The sequence below is a fragment of the Gopherus flavomarginatus genome, chromosome 1 (genome assembly GCF_025201925.1).
Source record: "Gopherus flavomarginatus isolate rGopFla2 chromosome 1, rGopFla2.mat.asm, whole genome shotgun sequence".
Lineage (NCBI taxonomy): Eukaryota > Metazoa > Chordata > Testudines > Testudinidae > Gopherus > Gopherus flavomarginatus.
The window spans coordinates 232122330-232144327 of NC_066617.1; the positions used below are offsets into that span (position 1 = coordinate 232122330).

The following is a 21998-nucleotide window of genomic DNA, read 5'->3' on the forward strand; positions in this document are numbered from 1 at the left end:
AACAAATTTTTGGCTCCATCAGGCATTGGGAGCTCACCCTAGAATTTCAATGGGCAGTGGGGACTGTGAGATAGTTACCACACAGTGCACAGCTTGGAATGTTGATGCTTGCCACGGTAGTATGGATGCACACCGCCGAATTAATATGCTTAGTGTGGACACATGCACTCGACTTTATACAATCTGTTCACAAAAATCCACTTCTGTAAAATCGGAATAATTTAGTAATGTAGACATATCCATAGAGGATCTTCATTAATAGACACTCCCCTAAGGGATGTCTTCCTGAGTAGCCCCATACCCGGTTAAGGGTTGTCGGGTGCTAAAGAGCTTGGGGATCAAAGCCTCACTAAGAAGCTCTCAGCCTTGCCTAGCACTGTAAGTTAACTTATCTTCCTATACTAACAAAATTATTTACATGCTATATACAAAGTAAAATCACTCTCTTAGCAGACTGAGCGTGAAGGAATAGGGCTTCTGACTGAGGCCAGGAAGAGGTGAGAAGGAACTGGAGTGGCATCAACCGACACTACTACTTATCCTTGCCTGGGAGCCACGAAGAGACTCACTATATATGTATAGGTCAACGGACACTGCTGAAAAACACTTCCGGACTTGGGCGCATGGCATCCATGCGTACCCACATATGGAATACACATAGGGACTATCACTCGAAGAAGGCAGGTATACTGCAACTACGATAGGTGTCAAAAAATTGTGACGTCACACATGAATGAAGGAGAAAACACATTAAACAGTAGGAATTAAAATTTTCCTAATGGAGACTATTTAGTTAAAATGCAACAGCAAATCTATGCTAGTGAACAATCCAAAACGTATTTGTTGCTGCTGTTTCACAAAACAGACTTGTTGCATTTGGTAAGATTTGTAAAAAAGCAGCTGGATAGCAATAGAGGCATAAGACAACAAGCTAACAACCACTTTAGTAGATTTATGGTATAATTTGACATAATTATCCTTAAAATTATTTAGACATGTGGACCCTTTGACCTTAAAAAGAAAATTAAACAGTGATGCATTTTTAATTAGGAATATTTTAAATGAGAACTCATTTGGAGACATATCTGGCAATATCTGATAGGAAATATAAAGAATGAATTTAGTATTCACTCATGCTAAACTTTCCTCTCTAAAATTTGTTTAAAAGATTTCATATTATTTCATTATAAAAGAGCTAACCAAGCAGAAAGATGCAACTGCTCTTTATAGAAATGTATTCCCAAAATTACTTACATTTTACTTCCATAACACAAAATTTGAATTTCTTTTCCATCAAATATCAGTAAGCAGTACAATTTCAGTATAATTACAAATCACAAGGATGAAATATTAACATTGTTATCTGTACTGAATGAAATACATTGTTTTTGTTCAACTTGTCCAGAAGCCAATCTCATTTTTATTGTTTTACACTCAAAATCCTGGGACTTGGGTAAAAAGACAGGACTACTGTTAATTGCATTAGTGATTAACAGAACACTTCTCTACTGGATGAAGAAAATAATTCAAACCAAATTGCCTCAATATACATCTCTAAATATGACGCTTATTTTAAATCCTTCACTAGGGACTACTGCAACAGATTAAAACATCTTTCAGCCATTCTTGCAGATAACCTAACATGGGCCCACTCAATTTTAGCAGCAAAAAACTTGATAATGAAGCAGTGTCAACTGTGATACTACAGCAGTACCAAGAAGAAAAAAAATGCAGTTTGGGTGCCTTGTTACGTTAAGCAAATCTCCATGGTTAGTCCATTGCTTTTCTAGCAGGCCCCAAAGCTCACAGTGCCAGGAGGTGTGTCCCACAACTGAGTATATATAGAGGCCAATTCAAAGAAGAGCTGTTAATTGTGCATGTATCTCCTGTAGACTTGTTTGAAAAGTGTGTCCTATGAGTTTCTACTTACCACCATGGAGGGATACTACTATGTCTATTGATGTACCAGGTTCACAGCTACTATTACTTGGTTTAACTCTATACTTGTCAGGAGCAGTTGTTCTCACCTAAAAATAAAAACAAACAAGCATATGGTATATGTCAGAGTTTAAACACATTCTGCCTACCAGTTCTGTTACTGCTAATTTACAAAAAAGGAGAAGAGACAGGGTTTGGTGTTCCTAAAATGTTATCAGACCTCTGTTATTGCCAAAAGATGGAGTAATGAAGACAATAGATTAAAAAAACCAAAACACACCCCACACCCATTTCCTTTCTGGGAGTAGTCTTAGAAGCTTCCAATTTCTTCCTCTATCAGTTTTGTCCTTCCCTACTTGGTAAAGACTGATTTCTTCTCTTTTTTTAATATAAATAAAACAACAACAAAAATACTGAACATAATACCCGTGAAAGTTGCTAGTTTGACAAGTTTGAAACCTGAATCATGTATATATGCAGAGAACATGTACAAAGTGGTGGTAAACCAAGTCAATGCACACCTAAATTCATTTAATTTCCTTCATCCCTAAAAATATGGCTACTAAGTCGAACATGGAACCGGGACTGCACTTATTCCTCTGAAGGTGATCTAATGGGGAATGGATTTTTCAGCAGCTTTGACATAGTGGATCACAAAATGCTGATGACTTGTTCCTGGAATAAAGGGGAGGGAGGGGAGATCCAGCAATGGCTGGACACCCAAATATGTGTTAAGACACTACCCTTTCATTATTGTTACTGCTAATTATCTCATTTGACCTTTATTCCATGAAAGATTTGGGACTTTGCACAAAATCTGCCACAACAAATTTATATTTCCGTACAAATGAAAAGCACGTGGACAGCAAAACAAAACAATGTATAGACACAAATAATATTTACCTTAAAGGCCACTACATTTTTAGTCACATTTGTCAGAACTATCAAGCATTTTTTCTCTCCAATTTCTTTGGATCCAAAAAACAGCTCTTCTGCCGGACTAATTGAAAATAAAATAAAAATTGGATTATACCATTTTCATTGAGCAATCCACTATTTTTAACACAAATAATCTTTCTAAATCATTTATCATAACACAAATCCGAGTTTATTTATAAAAAAAGTGCTTTCTATCCATCAGTTACAGTCACTGTTAATTAAGTTCTTCACGGGCAAGCTGCCACAATATTCTGCAGCATATTTAAATCTGATAGAATCTGGAGATGGTAACAGTAAAAGGTGTAAGTGTTTTGCATGCACTAGGAACTAAAGGTTTGTCTCTCCCATTCCTTGATACTCTCATGTAATTGGAAAAAAGTTGGTTATGCCTCTCTTTCAAAATTGTATGACACAGGTATTATTGTTCTGGAATTTGACATTCTTCTTGAATAGAGAAAACAGGGCAAATGCATGAGCCAAGTAAGAAAAAGATGAGTAATGGAAGGAAGAGAACTGGCACAAGAAAATATTAGTATTTTTTAAAAAGATAAAATAATTGAAAGACTCACATAAAAGTGTTATTCTTTTTCCTGACAATTTTTTTCTGAAAAGTGAGGGTCATGTTAAGTAATCATGGTCAGTTCCTTTCTTTTCCCCAATTTCTTAACAGTAATTTAGCTTGTTTTGAACCCTTCTCCCTCAAAGCTACCTTATGCCTCTACTCACCCCTCATACCAGGGGTTGGCAACCTTTGGCACGCAGCCCAACAGGGTAATCTGCTGGCGGGCCGCGAGACATTTTGTTTACATTGACCATCTGCAAGCACAGCCCACCACTGCTCCCAGTGGCTGCAGTCACCGTTCCTGGGCAACGGGAGCTGCAGGAAGGGCGGACAGCACATCCGTTGTCTATACTGGAAAACTTGCATCAGTTAACTAAATTGATCTAGTTTAATTGGTGCAAATCTTAACAGACACACTTACACTACTTTAACCCTTGTTTATATTTGGTTTTAACTTAAATCAGAAACTAAAATTGCATAAAATGAAACACGTTTTAAAAATCAACCTAGTTATCTTACTTAAGCTAAGCAATTTAAGGGTTAAACTAGTTTAAGTTTATGGAGTTTACAATGGTCTAACTAGATCACTTAAAATTTAGTTAAATTGGTCACTTTGCTAATACAGTTAAGCCATTAGACTGTCAATTAGTGCCAGGCACAGACACAGCACTGAAAAAACAACCAAAAAATAACTTTTGATCTATGTGAAAAAAGTAATGATCACTGAAGGTGTTCATTCACAGAGATAAATATAGTATGCTACAGATACTTAGAATTGTTGAATGGAAGGCAGGTAAGGCTGACAAGATTTCATATCAGACAAAGTAAGAGTTTTTAGAAGACAAAAAATTAAAGATTAGTCAAATCGCTTAACTCTTGATTTCAGTTCCTGTGGTTTTAAACTGATTAAATTAATTTTAAGGGAGTGATACACAATGCAACAAAGCAAACAAAATTACTATTGAACACTATTACCTTATATGTAATAATGGTCCTTTAAAAATGGTTAACGCTTTCTTTGCATTTTTTGTTTTGGAATCTGTTTTGTCATTCTCTTCTGGTTTGGAAATTTGTTCTACAGAACATACCTGAGTAAAAATAAAGGAATAAAAAATATGAGTCACACACATTACAATCATGTACATATTTCTGCAGTAAACGTAATGGCAAGATGCTCATTCCGCCAAATTTACGTTATTGAATCTGTTAATTTTTGAATTCCCTGTAATTCAATGAATGAATCATGTATGATGGCTTTGAAATATATGCACACAATCAGGCTTCTAACAAATTACATATTTTATATGATGTCTCATTCTCAACAGTTGACAAGAAGAGGTCTTTATTCAGGCCTAATTTGATGGTGTCAAGTTTGCAAATTAATTCCAGTTCTGCAGTTTCTCAAAGTCTGTTTTTTTGTGGAAGAATGACGACTTTTATGTTTGTTATTGAGTGTCCAGACTGAAGTGTTCTCCTACTGGTTTTTGAATGTTACAATTCTTGACTTGACAATTCTTACCATCATCAAATTAGGCCCGAATAAAGACTGGGAGTGGCTGGGTCACTACAAAAAATAATTTTCCCTCTGTTAATACTCAGACCTTGTCAACTGCTGGGAATGGGCCACATCCACTCTGATTGAATTGGCCTTGTTAGCACTGACCCCCCACTTGGTAAGGCAACTCCCATCTTTTCATGTGCTGTATATTTATACCTGCTTATTGTATTTTCCACTCCATGCATCTGATGAAGTGGGTTATATCCCATGAAAGCTTATGCCCATATAAATCTGTTAGTCTCTAAGGTGCCACAAGGACTCCTAGTTGTTTTAACAATATGAAAGAAGCTGAGGTTTCAGTAACTTCATACATATAACATGATTGTTACAACAGCGCAAAGTGGAAACTTTTGCCCATTAATGTCACAACCCAGAACTAAATGATTAATTTGGTGATAGGGCTAAAGCAGTTCATTTAGGAAGAGTATAAGGTGAAAGCTGAAATTAGCAAAGCAAAAATTTGGTAAGCTTCAGTTAAGTGCAATGAGGTGCTTTTGTCATTCAGTTTATTTGCACAAGCGATTCTCTATATGAAGTATATTTTGTCACAGACAAAACACACAGAAAGTAAGCATGGACAATGCATGATAATTTGGGAATCAATCCAACTTTTGAATTCTGTTTGACATTATGGATTATGAAATGTTCTTATTAAAAAATTGCTACATCATGAACACTTCACTTTATGAGGATCCACCACTGCTGACAGAACATGCACCAGGTGCACTACTGAGGACAAAAGGAAGATATTTAAGGCTAAATGAGGGGGCAAAAGTTATGTAAAAGAGAGAAACTGCATCCCAAGGGAAAAGCGACTTCCTCCTCCATTTGAGGGGAGGGTTGAGGTGGTGTTTTTTTTAAAAACAGTGGGCAGCTACCAGGAGACAGAACAAAGAAAGCAGCTGAGAAGGAGGGGTTTAAATAAGAAAACACAAAAGAACAGAAGTCAGATTGCAAGATGAAGCATTGGGCAGGAGGAGACAGCAAAGTCACAGAAAATGAGGAAGGACTCTCTGAGGGAGAAGCCATCCAACATGTGACCGCCTGCATGAAGCAGCGAAACTGCCTGCTTTACTGGACAGAGACAGCCGCAAGGAACTCTGACACAAGCCCAAAGAATGCTCTGGAGTGGTGAGAAAACTGAAGAAGAGAAAGGCAGGTACAGTGTTTTGGTTTGTAGACGTGTACTTTCTTGCCCTTTATATGATTAAGAGCAGTTGCGTTAGGCTATAGCTACGCTACAGGTTGGGGTGTGACTCACAGATCATGTCTGCAGACTTATGCTAGCTCTTTTTGAGCTAGTGCAGGGGTAGGCAACCTATGGCACATGTGCCGAAGGCAGCACGCGAGCTGATTTTCAGTGGCACTCACACTGCTCAGGTCCTGGCCACTGCTCTGGGGGGCTCTGCATTTTAATTTAATTTTAAACGAAGCTTCTTAAGCATTTTAAAAACCTTACTTACTTTACATACAATAGTTTAGTTATATATTATAGACTTATAGAAAGAGACCTTCTAAAAACGTTAAAATGTATTACTGGCACGCGAAACCTTAAATCAGAGTGAATAAATGAAGACTCGGCACGGCACTTCTGAAAGGTTGCTGACCCCTGAGCTAGTATAAATATAAACAGTAGTGCAGCCACAGTAGTATGGGCAGTGACAGTAGCAATACAGGCTAGCCATGCCCAGTATGTACCCGCTGGCTTCAAGTGGGTTTTTACTCAGCCCAGCTAAGCTGTACCTCCACTGCCCATGCTACCATGGTTATGCTACTATCTATACTCACACTAGTTCATAAGAGGCTAGCCTGAGTATGCATTCACATGCTGAGAACCACACCCCTTGCTTGTAGTGTCGATGTAACCTTAGATACTAGGCAAATTGCCAGTGTGTGCTGAATGCTTTACAACTACTATGTTGCCTCTTAAAGAGAGTTAAACTAAACCAGATGCTTCACACCTTTGGGGTGGAGTTTTGAGAGAGGATGTACTTAAGTATGGGAGAGTCTGAAGGGTCAGTGACTTGCCCAGAGGCAGGCAGCTGGGCAATGGGTTCCAGCTCTCAGAAGGGGATGCCAGATGGAAGGTCTGTGCCCTGAATGTGTGCCTAGGGACCCCAAAATTGGGGTAGTGGTTGGACTCCATTCAGGCTCTAGAAGATTGGAATCTAGGGACAGAGTCTTAAACCCCCTTCACCGCAGTCTGGTGGGTGGCCAGCAAGGGGGTGTCTGACCGGATCTATGGCAGAATCTATGGCAGTGCTTGGGATTAGTGTAGTATAAGAAGCTTTTAAAAACACTTTTGCAAGGGACTTCACTTCTGCTGTTAGTCTGAAAGCCAGGAGCAGATCTTTTAATTGCCTTGGGTAAAAATAGATGCCAAATATGAATTAGGAACAGCTCAGGAAAGAGCAGATTCTGAGCCTGTGTGCACAGTGAGGTCTGGCTTCTGCTGATCAGAAAAATTGGAATTGGTGGCCACACTGCATACATATATCATGGGATGGATGGAGCACCTGCTCCAAGCCAGGGGCAAGACTAGATCCCTTTTTTCTCTCCTAGAGGGTAGGCAGGTAACCAAAGAGACAGTGTCACAGACAATTCCCAAGATGGTCAATAAGATGTAATGGTGATGGCGAGAAGCCCAGAGCTGTGGAGGCTGGAGTGAAGATCGCTTGTGAAGGAGACACAGATGGCGCTGATGGCACTGCTGCACTCCCATGCCTGGAGGCAGGATGGACACACTCCAAACCAAGGTCCCTTCTCCTACAGGGCAGGCAGATGACCAAGCAGACGGTGCCACAGATGATCCAGAAGACATAGTGGCAATGGTGATAGGTCCAGAGCTATGGAGGCTGGAGGGGAAAAGGCTGCTTGTAAAGGAGAGATAGATGGTGCTGGAGGCCTGGCATCAGAGTGAGCAGACAGAGCAAGAGGGTCAGAAGCTTGTTGACCAGGACAAATGCCACCAGTTCAAAACAGGAGAAGAGGGTCAAGTCACATTCATGGGACCCAGGAGGAGGAACATGAGGGCATATCTAATCAGGTGTTAGCAGACAAATATATGCGGGTATGATGAAGCCCTTCAGCGTGCTTGTAGCCTGAGTCTCAATTCTGGGATGCCAACTGCAGGACTACGGGAAGTGACTTTTCTTAATGTGTTATTCTGTGTAATGATATAACAGGGATAATTCCAGAGGGCTCAAGTGCAAACCCACCAAGGTAAGACTCAGTACCCAAGGGGGCAAGCTCGCTGTCTATCCTTCCTGGGGCAACTAAGTCAGTACTCACTGCATCTGTGGCTCAGAATCATGCTGGGAGCATTGAGACACTGGCAGGGTTAGATGCCGCAGCCAGAACTCCACTGGGAGAAAAGAGACTGAAGCAAAGCTAAAAAGGTGCTGTGTGCCAGAACTCCCTTAGGAAAACGGATATGGAGGGTGTACTGCCAAATTCATGATACCTACCAGAGGGTTGGAAAAGCCCCAAAAGAATATGAAGCGACTGCTTGGGGACATGTAGAAGGAAAAGTGACCCTTAATCTATAGCTTCAGTGTGGTCATTTACAATGCAATAGAATCAGAGGGAGGTGGGGGAAGCACCAGGAGGTGTGAAGAAGGGGATTGTGCATAGAGTCCACTTTGCCAGGGGACAGGGACTGCTCTTCACAGCAACACTGTGGTGCCAAGACCCACTCTGCAAGCACCCAAAGCCTGTTGTGGCCACCCTAACCTCTCAGAGGTGTTGGGGTAACTAGAATTAGATGAGGAGGTCCCAGGAACTCTCCACCGCTGTTGATCCCTTTCCTGGCATAATGAGGGAGAAGATTTATACGATGTAGATAGGAACTGACCTATAAATTCACATGTAATTGTACTTTGGTATGATCAGTAGAATTGTTTAATCAATTTATGAAGTTCAAAATTAATAGTAACAAAAGACAATGTCTAAAAATGGGGTGTTAGAGCACATCCAGAATACTTAAGTACCCCTACTTTGGGTTGCTTATTTTTTGGACAAGGGAGAAATGTGAATTTGTCTGAAGAACCAATCAATTTATCATATCAACCAGGAGTTATTATAAAATGTTCCTCTTTAAAACTGCTCCATCACAAATGCCTCTCTGTAAGTGGCTCCACCGTTGCTGGCAGGAAATGCACCAGTAACACTACAGCCTGAGGTCAAATGGAAAGCACTTCAGGTGCAAAACTTATGCAAAAAAGAGCAACTACATCCCAAAAAGAAAGAAGCCAGGTGACCAGGAGGGGTTTAAATAAGGAAACACACAACCAAGAAAGCCGGATGGGAAGAGGAAGCACTGGATGGGAGAGAGCAAAGTTACAGATGATGGGAAAGGAGACTTCATTAGCGAAAAGTCCCCAAAACACGTACCAGCCTGCATGAAGCAGGAAAACCCAAACCCTTTCCTGGAAAGAGTTGAACTTTACAGGTACTCTGAGCCTACCCAATGAAGGCCCTGGAGTGGTGAGGAAACTGTGTAGGGAAAGGTGTGTACAGTCTATTGTTTTGGGGATCTGTACTCTTGTATGTTTATATAATTAAAGCAAAAGAGCAGCTGGGTTAGACTATGGGCAAAGTGTCAGTGGGTGCTTTACAACTACAACTACCATGCTGCTTCCAGAGAATTAAACTGTAAGCCAGAAGCTTCAGACCTTTAGGGTGGAGTTCTTGGAGAAAGTGTGTTTACATATGGCACTGTCTGATGGGTCAGCAACATGCTCAAAGAGGCTAGGAACCTAAACAGCGGGTGCCAGCATTCAGAACATGCCCGATAGAAGGTCTGTGCCTAAGTGTGCCTGCAGACTCCAAGACTAACTATATTCCCATTCGGGAGGCTTAAAACACCCAGAGATCCAGGGACACAGAGGTTTCGATTTCCTTCACAGCAGTCCAGGGGGCGGCTAGCAAGGGGGCACCTGACCAGATTTGCGATACAAAGATGATATGCAGAAAAGTAAAGTAATAATACCACAATGCTGTTTCTGTCTGAAATAAACAAAAGGTAAACCAGTAATAAGTTGCCACACAAAAACAGAAATGAGGTGAGTATGGAGCATGAGGTATTCACACATGCTACACCTCTACCCCGATATTACGTGACTCGATATAACACGAATTTGGATATAATGTGGTAGAGCAGTGCTCTGGGGAGGCAGAGCTGCGCACTCCGGTGGATCAAAGCAAGTTCGATATAATGTGTTTTCACCTATAACACAGTAAGATTTTTTTGGCTCACGAGGACAGCGTTATATTGGGGTAGAGGTGTATTAACTCTTTAGTGAGAAATACACAACACAATTAAGATCAGTATACAAAAGTATTCTAGATTTTATAACACATACAAATTAAGTTTGAAGTGAGGTTAGAAGGGCGCTTTTCTTACACACACACACACACACACACACACAGTCAGAGGGAGAGATCTGAGGATTTCTTCAAAGAGCAAGTAATCATACACACTTGCAGATGCATCACAGCTGCTGGGAGCGAGTGAAAGTCAGATACAGTGGAGGAAAAACAAAAAGTGATTTGCGTATATCAATCAGTTTTTAGTGGTGCTTAAATTTAGGGATTAATTTTAACTGGTCAAAAGTTAACCAACAAACTCTAACGAAGATATGACACAGCATAGTTTCAGATTTTAGGCAGCGCACAGCAAGACAATTCTGAGTTCAAGATTAATTCTTTAAGCAACAAAATAACTTTAGTAATCTAGGTGATGATTAGATCAGAGTAAACGTATACAAATGCAAACATAATATCTTCCTACATTTACAGTGTTATCTAGATGAAAAACAGACAATTGAATCAAACACTATAGCAATTCAGTTACAAGGTGTTAGGTTTAATTCCTGTAATAGTCCAGCTATGGTTCTTAGAAGATTTCAAATGTTAAGGCTACTTCAGTGCTCTCTTTTCTTTCCTGTTCTGAGTGTAATTTTGCTTGATATTTATTTGGAATCAGGTACTTCAGTAGCATCCACAGAAGTTAAGTTTATTAATTTGGTATATTTCAATATATAAATCCCATCAGCACAAAGGTCTGGATTTAAAGAAACAAAGATCTGAACTTCAGAAGAATTCAGTATTCTGGAAAGACAATCAATACCTTTGTTCTCCAAGGCCAAATTCTGACTTCCTTCAAAGCACAGAAATTCCTATGGTATCTAAGAGAAATATTTAATTTTCAAATCAGACCTTGCCATCTGTTATCAGAGGAGTATCTTGGTATGGTGATCATCTTTTCTTGACATATTTGCTCCTTAGGAAAGCTCTCTCTTTCCCATAGCTGCTTACAGGTCCAAAACCCAAGTTCTTGTTCATAAAGGATTCTGGTTAAAGAAAATCACTCTCTCTTGGAAGAGTGGAATCAGGACTGAAGTGAGTGTGTTCGGGACTTTTGGACCTTTCAGTGAAGACTCACCCTCAGGACTGCTTAGATAAAAGACAAAAAACTCCTCCGCTGTATTTAGAATCTCTTTTCATACATTAATATTCCATTCAGCTGTAATGGTAGGCTAGCCCAGCTCTAAAAGGATTCAGTTTATTGATACTCCCAGCGCAAATACAGTACAGAACTGTGTTAAACGTAAACTACTAAAGGAAATAAAGGAAAAAGGTTTAAAAAAAGATTTGACAAGGTAAAGAAACTGTTTTTGTGCTTATTTCATTTAAATTAAGATGGTTAAAAGCAGCATTTTTCTTGTGTGTACTGAAGTTTAAAAGCTGTATTAAGTCAACGTTCAGTTGTAAACTTTTGAAAGAACCACCGTAACATTTTGTTCAGAGTTATGAACAACCTCCACTCCCAAGGTGTTCATAACTCTGGGTTCTACTGTAGTTCTTTTCCTGGAGTTCTTTAATTTCTTATTTAGAATTATTCATTAAAAATATAACACTAACAGAACTGTTTGAGAGGCCATTTAGCTTTATTTTCTGTTGTTAACTCTTCTTGAAACATTTAACTGGATAAAATTTCCCTATATTTTGTTGTAACTTGGTGACTATGTTCTTGAAGTTTTCCTTCATTTTGAAGTTCTAAAGTTTATTCTTTCTTCTTTCACTTAACTGCAATTTGCGAAGAGTTTATCCCATCTTTCAAGCGTAGGAAGGTATTCTCAATTTGATTCTAATTTTAAACAACTTCCAGGCTCATTATAAAATATCCTAATTTCCAACTATTAAAATATTTTAGCTATTCTAGGCACTGTACTTGATAACATTAGTAAAACAAACAAGAAATTTATTTCTAAAACTAATAATATTGTCTAATTCACAACTTCTATTCCCAAACTTTGCACAACCTTCCCAGCGCTGAAATATTTATTCACATACTTACAATCACTTATGCTAATAACTTGAGTATAATCCTAAAGGGATAAGAATATTTACTTACAAATATTAAGATTATAGCAAACTTAATTCTATACAAGTTGGTTTTATTATAAGAAAGGAATTCAAGTTTATCATCTTGAAACTTAACAAAAATGCCATTATTTGGTTTCAATAGTTCCTGTTCTCAGAATAGCCAACACATTTGTGTAGCAATTCTAATCTCAAAACCTGAGATTCTTTGGTGGAAGACATTTATGTTAAAAAAAAAAAAAAGTAAGGAAGTATAGCAGAAAGTATTTAATTTACAAAGATGACCTCCAGGATGTCTGGTTGGTTCAGACGTAAGGAATTTTTCCAGAAATAAATTTGGAAGTTCGTTTACGTTCAGATATCCTACCATTTATGGTCTTATCCTTCCTTGGTAGCATCATGTTATTGCTTCTCCATAGCCAAACTGGAGCAGTATTTACCTCAGCATGGAGCTTAAATTACAGCCTTTTTGAGTTTATATGCAACTTTTTAGGAGATGGTTTAATATATTTATTTTAGGATTAAACCTAAACATCCGCTGGACTACATCTTACTTTCCAATTTGGTTAACATATTAGTTAAATATCAGATTATCCAAAGGGTCAGAGTAAGAATTTAAGACAAATAAAAAAAATAAAATAAAAAAGGGGGGGGGAGTAAGAAGGAGTGAATTAACCTTTCTTTAGGCAATGGAATGCTAAGGGTGTTAAATGAGGAACACGTGATGTCCTTCCTTACAACCATATGTTTCTCTTTGAAAGTAACTGAAAAGACTCAGTTACACAAAAAAGGAAGAAGACAATAAACCAAGTCTGTAACATCCACAATTCATCTGCAGGTAACTGTGGCCTGAAACTCAGGACATGCCTCTGATTTGGTTCAATCCACGATTCAAAACTTAGCTATTCCCTTATACCATTACGTTATAACTTCTAAGTAAAAGAATATCAAAATCGCATATTCTGGGGTCAAATTGACCCTTTTCGTACATCCATTACTAGACGGAGATGACAAAGCTGTTAATGATGCACAAAAGACAGAAGTGTTCAAAATAAATTTCTGTTGTTTATTTGGAAACAAACAGGATGATGTACTCCCATCATATGAGGATAATGAAGTAATTTCCAGTGCATTAATAACCAAAGAGGATGTTGACATCATCTACAAGGGATAAACATTTTAAAATCAGCAGGCCCGAATAACTTGCTCTGAGGAGTTCTAAAAGAGTTGGCTGAGAAGATCTCTGGCCTGACGTTAATTTTTTATTAAACTTTGGAATACTGGGGAAATTCCAGAAGATTGGAAAGTGGTGAATCTAGTGCCTATATTCAAACAAGGTCAGCAGAATGACCCAGGTAACTATCAGTGGGTTAGATTGACATAAATCCTTAGTAAAATAATAGAAAAGCTGATATAACATAGAATTGATAAAGGATATTAATATGATTAATGCCAGTCAATGGGATTTTATGGAAAACAGGTCCTGTCAAACAAACCAGATTTCATTCTTTGAGATTACAAGTTTGGCTGATAAAGTTAAGTGCATAGATGTAATTATACATAGACTTTCACAAGACATTTGATTTAGTACCATACAACATTCTAACTAGAAAATGAGCATTATAAAATATCAGAAGAGTATACATTAAATGGATTAAGAACTGGCCGTGGAAGTAGTAGTCTGTTTCTAGTAGGGTTCTACAAAGACTAGTACTAGGTCTGATGCTAGTCAATATTTTCACTAATGGTCTGGAAGTAAATAGAAAGGCACTGCTGATAAACTATGCAGATAAAGATTGGTGGAGTGGTAAATAGTAATGAGAAAGTAGTCAGACAATCAACCAAGCTGTATCAACTGGTCGACTCAGCCCATTTGAACAAAATGCATTTTAACACATCTGAATGTAATAAAGAATGCAGGACATACCTACAGAATACAGGACTGAGTCCTGGAAAGCAGTGACTCTGCAAAAAAGGACTGAGCGGTCACAGTGGACAAGCAACTATACACGACCTCCCAGTGCATTGGCAAAATGGACTAATGTGATCCTTGGATATATAAACAATGGAACAGTGAGCAGGAGTAGGGAAGTAACTTTACTTCTGTATACTGCATTTGTGAGACCAATACTTGAATACTGCATATAGTTTCAGTGCCCATGTTTTAAAAAGGATGTTGAAAAATTAGAGAGGGCAGAAAAGAGCCACAAAAATGATTGGAAGGCTGGAGAAAATGATAAAGCATGAGACTTATAGAGTGCAGCCTCACTTATCGAGAAGACAGAGATGACTTGATTACAATGGGGACAAAATGTCAGGTATTAAAGATTTTAATCTAGTAGAGAAAGGCATAATAAGAATCAATGGCTGAAAGCTGACATCAGACAAATTCAAATCAGAAATTAGGCACATATTTTTAACATGAGGGTAATTGACCACTGGAACACAATCTACCAAGGGAAGCGGTGGATTCTTCAACTCTCGCCATCTTCAAATCAAGACTGGATGTCTTTCTGGAAGATATGTTTTAAGCCAAACACAAGTTACTGGGCTCAACACAGGGATAACTGGACTAAATTTAAGGGCCTGTGATAGAGAGGAAGTCAGAGTAGATGATCTAATGGTTCCTTCAGACCTTAAATTCTATGACTCCATCATATTAATTTGGCTGGCCAAGTTTTAAAAATACCTTAATTAAAAAAGAAATTGCTCCCTACATTTCAAAATATGACAAAATATTAAAATACTAATTCAAACTGAAAATTTGCATACTATACCATTCAGAATATTAAACATACATGATACAATAAATTAGTAAATTTATATTCTGATTCAGAACTTATGGCAACAACAGTGAATTCCAGATTTTGGACTACAGTAGCTATTTTTCAAGAACAATACTAATGGACAAAGTTTACATTTCCCATAGGCTACCACTATGTATTCCTTGCCCCCCCGATACTGGAATGAATTCTGCACAGGTGTAAGGTTAAAACCACATAGATCAGATTGCAGGATTCAGGGCTTTACTTTGTTTTGTGACTATATCAAGATTAACTGGCGTTTGTATAACTGATAAGATAAATTAAAAACATAATACTGCTTTAGACACTAGCTCTCAATAGCATGTTTTCAATTGTTTATTTAGTATTCCCTCTCCTCAGGAGCTGATTAAAATATCTATTGAGAAAATTACATATATGGTACTAAAAAAAAAAAGAAAAAAAATCAATACAATGATTGCTCCAAGGGAAGTATAAAAAACTGACTATAACTCTAGAGAAACCTAACTTTTTAGAGATAAAGTTAAAATATTTTTTTAAATTTTCACATTGTACATTTAACGGAGCAATACCAGAATAAACAAATACTGGATTTTTGTGTGTGTACTGTAATCCATCCATGATAGTGAAGCTAGTCTTCAGGGTTTTACTGGGTTTTCACTGTAAGTGGCAAAGACATGCAACTACAACAGACTGTAAAAAATCTGCCATAAAAAATAAACCATGTCCAACTTTTAATATTTTCATTCCTTCTTAGCCTTTAGAGTTAATGGATACCTTTTTCGCATTGAGAATTTGCTCTTCACTGAATTCTCCAGCCTCCTTGCTGTCTGCTTCCACCTCTTCTTTACTTTCAGTTTCATCTTCAGTAGTAATAGGTCCATTTTCACATAATGGAGTTTGAAAATCATCATCAACCAATGGAGGGTAACTGTACTTGAAAGTATCCTAAAATACAAGGGTCTTGAATTCATGTGTGTATCAAAAGGAAGGAAAAGTGATTTCAATAGCATAATTAAATACAGATCCTATCGGGGGGGTTAGTCCTTTTACACCTTGTACATATTTCATGTATACATTTTCAGTTCCATTTGACCCATGGGCAAAAAGTTGATGTTGGTTTTTGTCCTCTATAATAATCAAATATGATAATCATCTAACACAGCCACTAATTTATAGCTAGTGGCAATGTTTACATATCCCCAAAGAGATTGCAGAATTTGTTCTGAGTTGAAATTTGGTATTGAAAAAATCTTAGAAGGGTTGCAGGGGAGAATTAAATCAAATTTTGTTTCTACATTACATGAAGGCAAACTTAAAATAAGAAAAAACAGTGTCTCTTCAGATGTTTTTTGTACTTCTGCAACTTTATAACAGTTTTGGTTTTAAAGAAAATATTATGCAGACAGTTAGTCCATGATTTAGATTTGTAAAAAATAAAACAGATAGCCTATTTATTAATGTTTAAAAAGAACTAGCATTACATATGTGCATTACCTATTTTAATACAGGCTTTCAGCTCATATCACAAAGACTATACATGGATTATAGTTAAGGCTAAGATTTTGTAATGGTTATTTTTAGTAAAAGCTGGGGACAGGTCATGAGCAATAAACAAAAATTCACAGAAGCTGTGACCTGTCTGTGTCTTTTGCTGTTGCATCTCTGTGTTTTCCCCCGCCACTATGGTGGCTGGGAGCTGCGGGGTTCCCCCTCTGCCTGCAGCAGTGGAAGCCGCCGCCCCTCCCCTCTGCCCCCACCCTTAGCAGCTGGGAGCTGCAGGGTGACAATACTTCCCAAAGAGAAAACAGGGCACCCCCAGTGCTTGCCCAAGGCACCCCCAGTGCTTGCCCAAGGCGTAACCCTCTCCCTGCAGAAGGCTGCCTTATGTCGCTAAAACTCTGAGAAGGGCCCCCTCAGGAGTCTGTCACCTGTTGCTGGAACCCTGCCAGGGCCCTGCTGACTGCCAGCTCCAGAGTCCTGCAGCCCCTGGGGCTGAAGTAGAGAATGTCACCTAGGTCTCAGAAAGTCACAGATTCTGTGACTTCCATGACCTCTGTGACATAAACTTAGCCTTAATTATGGTGGATTATTTTTAAAAAGGAAAAAGAAAGCTGGGAAAGCATACTAATCTAAACACAATGTTCAACACACGTAAGCCATGTCTACGTTGAGGAAATTTATTAAGAAGTTCATACTGGTTCAAATGATGGTAAAAACAGGGTCAGTCATGGGACTTCCTTTACACTGCACCTCCAACCAATTTCAACACTGGTTGAACTGATTTTTTGGGTCAATTTCCCCAGTGAACAGATTCCGTTGAACCAGAGGTTCAAGAGTCACCAGAAGTTACTTAAAGGCAGGCTGCTCAAAAGAGTTTCAGAGGCTCCTCTTGTTCTGCTTCAAAGACTTGGAAAAGGTGGAAACAAATAGCTTCTAAACATGTCAGAGTAGCCAATTCCAATGAAAGAGAAAGTTTCTGGGAAGCGAGGACTAATACAGGACTTGATTTTAAACGTTCAAATTTGTTATGCCTTGGATCCTTCCAGAGAACTAGTTTGTAGGATGGTTCTGAACAAAAATGATACGAAGTTAGAGGATTTCCTCACTAACTGCTTACCGCTGTTTTGTTTTATGACTGTGGTACGTATTTTATTTATGATTTAACAAAATATTTAAAAAAAAAGACACTGCAATCAAGATTTCAATTAAATAAGGTCCCAAGCTTTTTAACAATGAAGCCTTCAAAATGTATATAAAATGCTAAGGTTCATCATTATGATTTCCCCACCCCTGCTGATGCTGACCACCAGAATTCCTATGTAGCAGCAAGCCTTTTTACCCACATATGCCTGGGGAAGAGAGATATGGGAAGCTGATGACAGCAGAATCCTCACTCTCTACATACTCTGTTTCAGCATCTCCCTCAGCACCCAGAAAACACTCAGCCACCCCTCTTCAATCTCTGGCTAGCTACTGTTTCTCACTACTTGGGAAATGATTCCTTTTGGATGTTTCTTGCAGGTACTGAGAAGAGGATCCAGAGAGACATCCTGGCCAAACAGGAGTTTAGGAAAAAGTGAGTCCCTCATACTTCCATACCCTTGAGTCCAAGGAACAGAACCGCCAAGCCTCATTCCAGCGGCTATCTTTTCTCAAGGGGGTCCCTCAGATCGCACACTGGTGTGTTATTCTTTAATGGCGTATTAATATTCAAATATATGTCGCAGAGGGGAAGGCAGATTGTCATTGCCTATCTTCATCTCTTCTGCAGAGAGAATAGATCATGCCATCTCCCTCTATGGCAGCAGAATTACTTTAAACCTGCTTGGGTTTAAAAAAATTATTAAAGGAAAGTTACAAAGTTTAAGGGAAAAGGGTATGAAATCACAGAATTAATTACTTTTGTTAGCTTGGTGACAAATTTATGCCCCTTACACAAGTTGCTTATCCTGTATCAGCATTTAGAATGCACTATAATGTGTATAAATAGGGGTGTGTAAAAGCTGACAATAATACAGTACTGGAGTGCAGTATAACCAGTTGGGCTTTACCTTCCTTTTAAAGAAGTTGCCAAGTACGCCAGGGTTTTAGGACACTTCAGATGAGGGCAACAGAAGGAGCTAGAAAGGGCAGAAGGCCAGAGAAAGGATTGGAGGGTCTTCATTCAATCATGGCTTTGGAGGGAGGTGAGAAACAGCAGTTGTATGCACTAAAAACCCCCTTTTTCCTATTCACACCATTAAAATTCCCAAAATGAAGTCACCAAATTAGGGCTGCAGAATTACTTCCTACCTTACAGAAAGAGCTATGAAAACTCTTTTTTAAAAAATATAAAAATTTGAAAAGTATCAGTTGAGATTTTTAATAGAACTTAATTAATTAACAGTTAATTTGTAAGGTTATTAACATCAAATGGACACTCTGACTTATCTGAAAAAAGCTAGCTGGATCTACTACAGTGTGTAATTGTGCAATTTATATGCACACAAAAATTGCATGAAGATATTAATCATTACAAGGTATTTTAAAACGTCAATATACTTACAATTCCACCCATGTAGGCAGGCAGATACTCTACACTGATGTATTCCTGCACTTCATTCTTGTTTGTAAACTTCAACATGCTTATCGCATCTGGACCAAGCCAACCCTTCACAATTTTAAAAGCAGCTAGACAAAAAAAGAACAATACATAAACTGCCTGAAACAAATACTGCAGTTTTATCTGCCATTGATAGCATGTAAATAAATACTCATAAAACGTTAAGCTAAGTACGGAATTCAGTGAAATAGCTAGATGTCCAGCTAGGGTTTCTTTACCCGTTATAAAACGTCCCACTAGGCAAATAGCACATGCACATATCAAGATATATATATCCTGTGCGCCTGCCTCACCTCCAGCCCACTTCTTGAAGCAGTACCCCTCTACACCCAGAAACCTCATTTGGATGCGTACTCCAAAACTGAGAAGAGGTTTGGTGAAGGCAAAAGTTATTGTTGGTAAGTAGTCAGTTTGTAGCATTGTTTCCCCAGCGCCCCACTGCAGAAGACTAGCTCCTTGAACAGTAAGTGAGGTACTGCCCACCAAAAATAAGCACCTAGTCTTGTTTTTGGCATAGTGACTGGTGAAGGGGTGTACTGAACTTCATGCAGCAGCTCTACCCTAGGTAAAGGCCAGGACCTCTGCTTGTGAAAGGGATCTCTGAAAAGGAAAGAAGGAATGGGATTTGGCACAGTTTCCTACTGGAAAAAGTAGCACCGTTCAAAAGTAGCACCAGGACCTATGCTACACATGTAAAAGAAAAAAAAAAAAAGGCAACAAACAATCCCAAAGAAGTAGAGTAAAAAGAGGATCTTCATCCTCTATAGCTGGTTTGGAATTCATCACTGTATCCTCAAATTTGCCTTAGTGCAATACCGGTTTTTCCAAAGGTAGCTGAAGTAGGGGAAGAAGTGAGGCTTCTGGAGTATTTCCACAAGACTGTGTCTCTCTGATGGTAATTTGCTCCTGAGGACTGCTGGAAATGGACTCTATGAACCTAAAGCAAGCCAGCTCAAGTTCCATGACCCAGACACTAACATGATTACTTACATCCTTCCCAAGACCTCATCAGGCTATGAACTGAAGCAGTGACAGGTCAAAGACTAAACATTTAGCCCTCTTGAATCGCAGACCAGTAATTTATTTTGGAGAGGAAAGGGAAGGTGGAGGGAGAAGTGGGTAAGTTCCCAGTTTTGGGTGGGAGAAAAGTTGGGAGAATGAAGCATTTCTCTGGCAGGTTTGTTGTTTTAAATGGTAGCAGTTTGAACCCGCTTAATGTAAAATTAAAATATAGTCTTAATAGAGATGGACTGTGCACATGCAGCAAAAGGATAATTTTTATAGCTATATGCGCACGTGAAATATAGAGGAATAAAACATGTCTACTAAGTGTGTTGACTAGGCTGATTACTGGTGCACACGCATCAGCATATATAGATAGATATATAGATACGGCAATTATCAATGTCATACATATGCCCTAACCCGCATAATGCACTATTTGAATTTGGTCATAGCAGAAAACCATTTACTAAGCCATGTAAGTCTGGACCTGGAATGGATTGGGGTTCAGGAAACATGAAAATGGAGGGTTCAAGAAGTAGTCTGCATATCAAGGGCTTCCAAGATATGAGAGTGGCGAGGCGGATGCAGGTCTTGAGCTGCACTTTGAAGATGACTATTTATTTAATCTTTGAGTCACAGCACAATGTGCCAGGAAGCTGCACACTAAAGCATTCAATGCCCTAATAATTGACAAATGTAAGGTACCATGTGCTTAACTAAAAGAAGAATTTAGCCTATGCATTAGTTATATATATATATATATATATATATATATATATATATATATATATACATACACACACACATACACACACACATATATACACACCCCCCACAACATTAAAAACATCTTATAACCCCGCCCCCCTCATCAGTTTACGTTTGAACTAATATCATATCAGGACAGGGCTTTTAAAATTTATTACAGAAAATTACAAATATTTTTAGTTTACTTTAACTTACCATTCATTATCCATGGCATTTCAAAGATCACTATCTTTGCTGCAAAGACAATAAATAGGAAGAAGAGATAATTGAAATGAAAGATATTGTATTTTAATAACTAAACAGGGAGAAGGTATTAATATTAGAGGATTACTAAAAGCGGAACACTCAGTTTCCATGCTTACTTTCTTTAGGAAAAAATTAGCTTTCCTCCATTTCTCAAATAATAATCAATATATACAAAACCATCCCTATGGTAAGATGAATAGAAGTATTAGGAAGCCCATTGGAAACTATGGCATGTATTGTATTGGTATACAAAAAAAGGCAAAATTATCCCATAAGAGTCAGAATGGTTACCCACACCCTGAATTCAGAGAATTTATTTAAATTACTCTATAAAATGTCAGATGAAAGATGCAAATAATATGCACCTTTATTCTAATAACTTTATCATTGTGTGATATTATAACACTAACTTTAACAATTCAAAATACTAGCAACTATAACAGAATGGTACCTTCTATTTTAAGGGATGAAATGCCACTCAAACAACTAAACTTTAAAATGTTCATAGCTACATTTTCACTTGAAAAAAATTAAATGAATGTAGAAGTTGTGGAAGAGAAAAATGGCAGTATTGACTGAAGCTTTGTATCTATTCAGAATGAGGGTTAACATGGACAATGTGCAAGTTTTTCCCCCATACAGCCCCACCAATATGCCTCAACTCTGTCATGGAGGGATCATCTCTGAGACAATAGGGGAAAGTACATT

The 21998-nt window shown here is 38.3% G+C and overlaps 1 protein-coding gene across 2 annotated transcripts in view; it reads right to left on the bottom strand.

The window, feature by feature from the left end:
- Window positions 1-21998, bottom strand: part of MOSPD2 (motile sperm domain containing 2) — a 61228-nt gene that overhangs the window by 14819 nt on the left and 24411 nt on the right. For both annotated transcript variants that reach the window (XM_050964134.1, XM_050964142.1), the window contains exons 7-12: window positions 21240-21278; window positions 19215-19339; window positions 15944-16114; window positions 4415-4527; window positions 2842-2938; window positions 1931-2027 (exon numbers count right to left, since the gene is read on the bottom strand). In XM_050964134.1, coding sequence (XP_050820091.1) covers window positions 1931-2027; window positions 2842-2938; window positions 4415-4527; window positions 15944-16114; window positions 19215-19339; window positions 21240-21278 — 642 coding nt within the window. The remainder of the gene's footprint in view (window positions 1-1930; window positions 2028-2841; window positions 2939-4414; window positions 4528-15943; window positions 16115-19214; window positions 19340-21239; window positions 21279-21998) is intronic.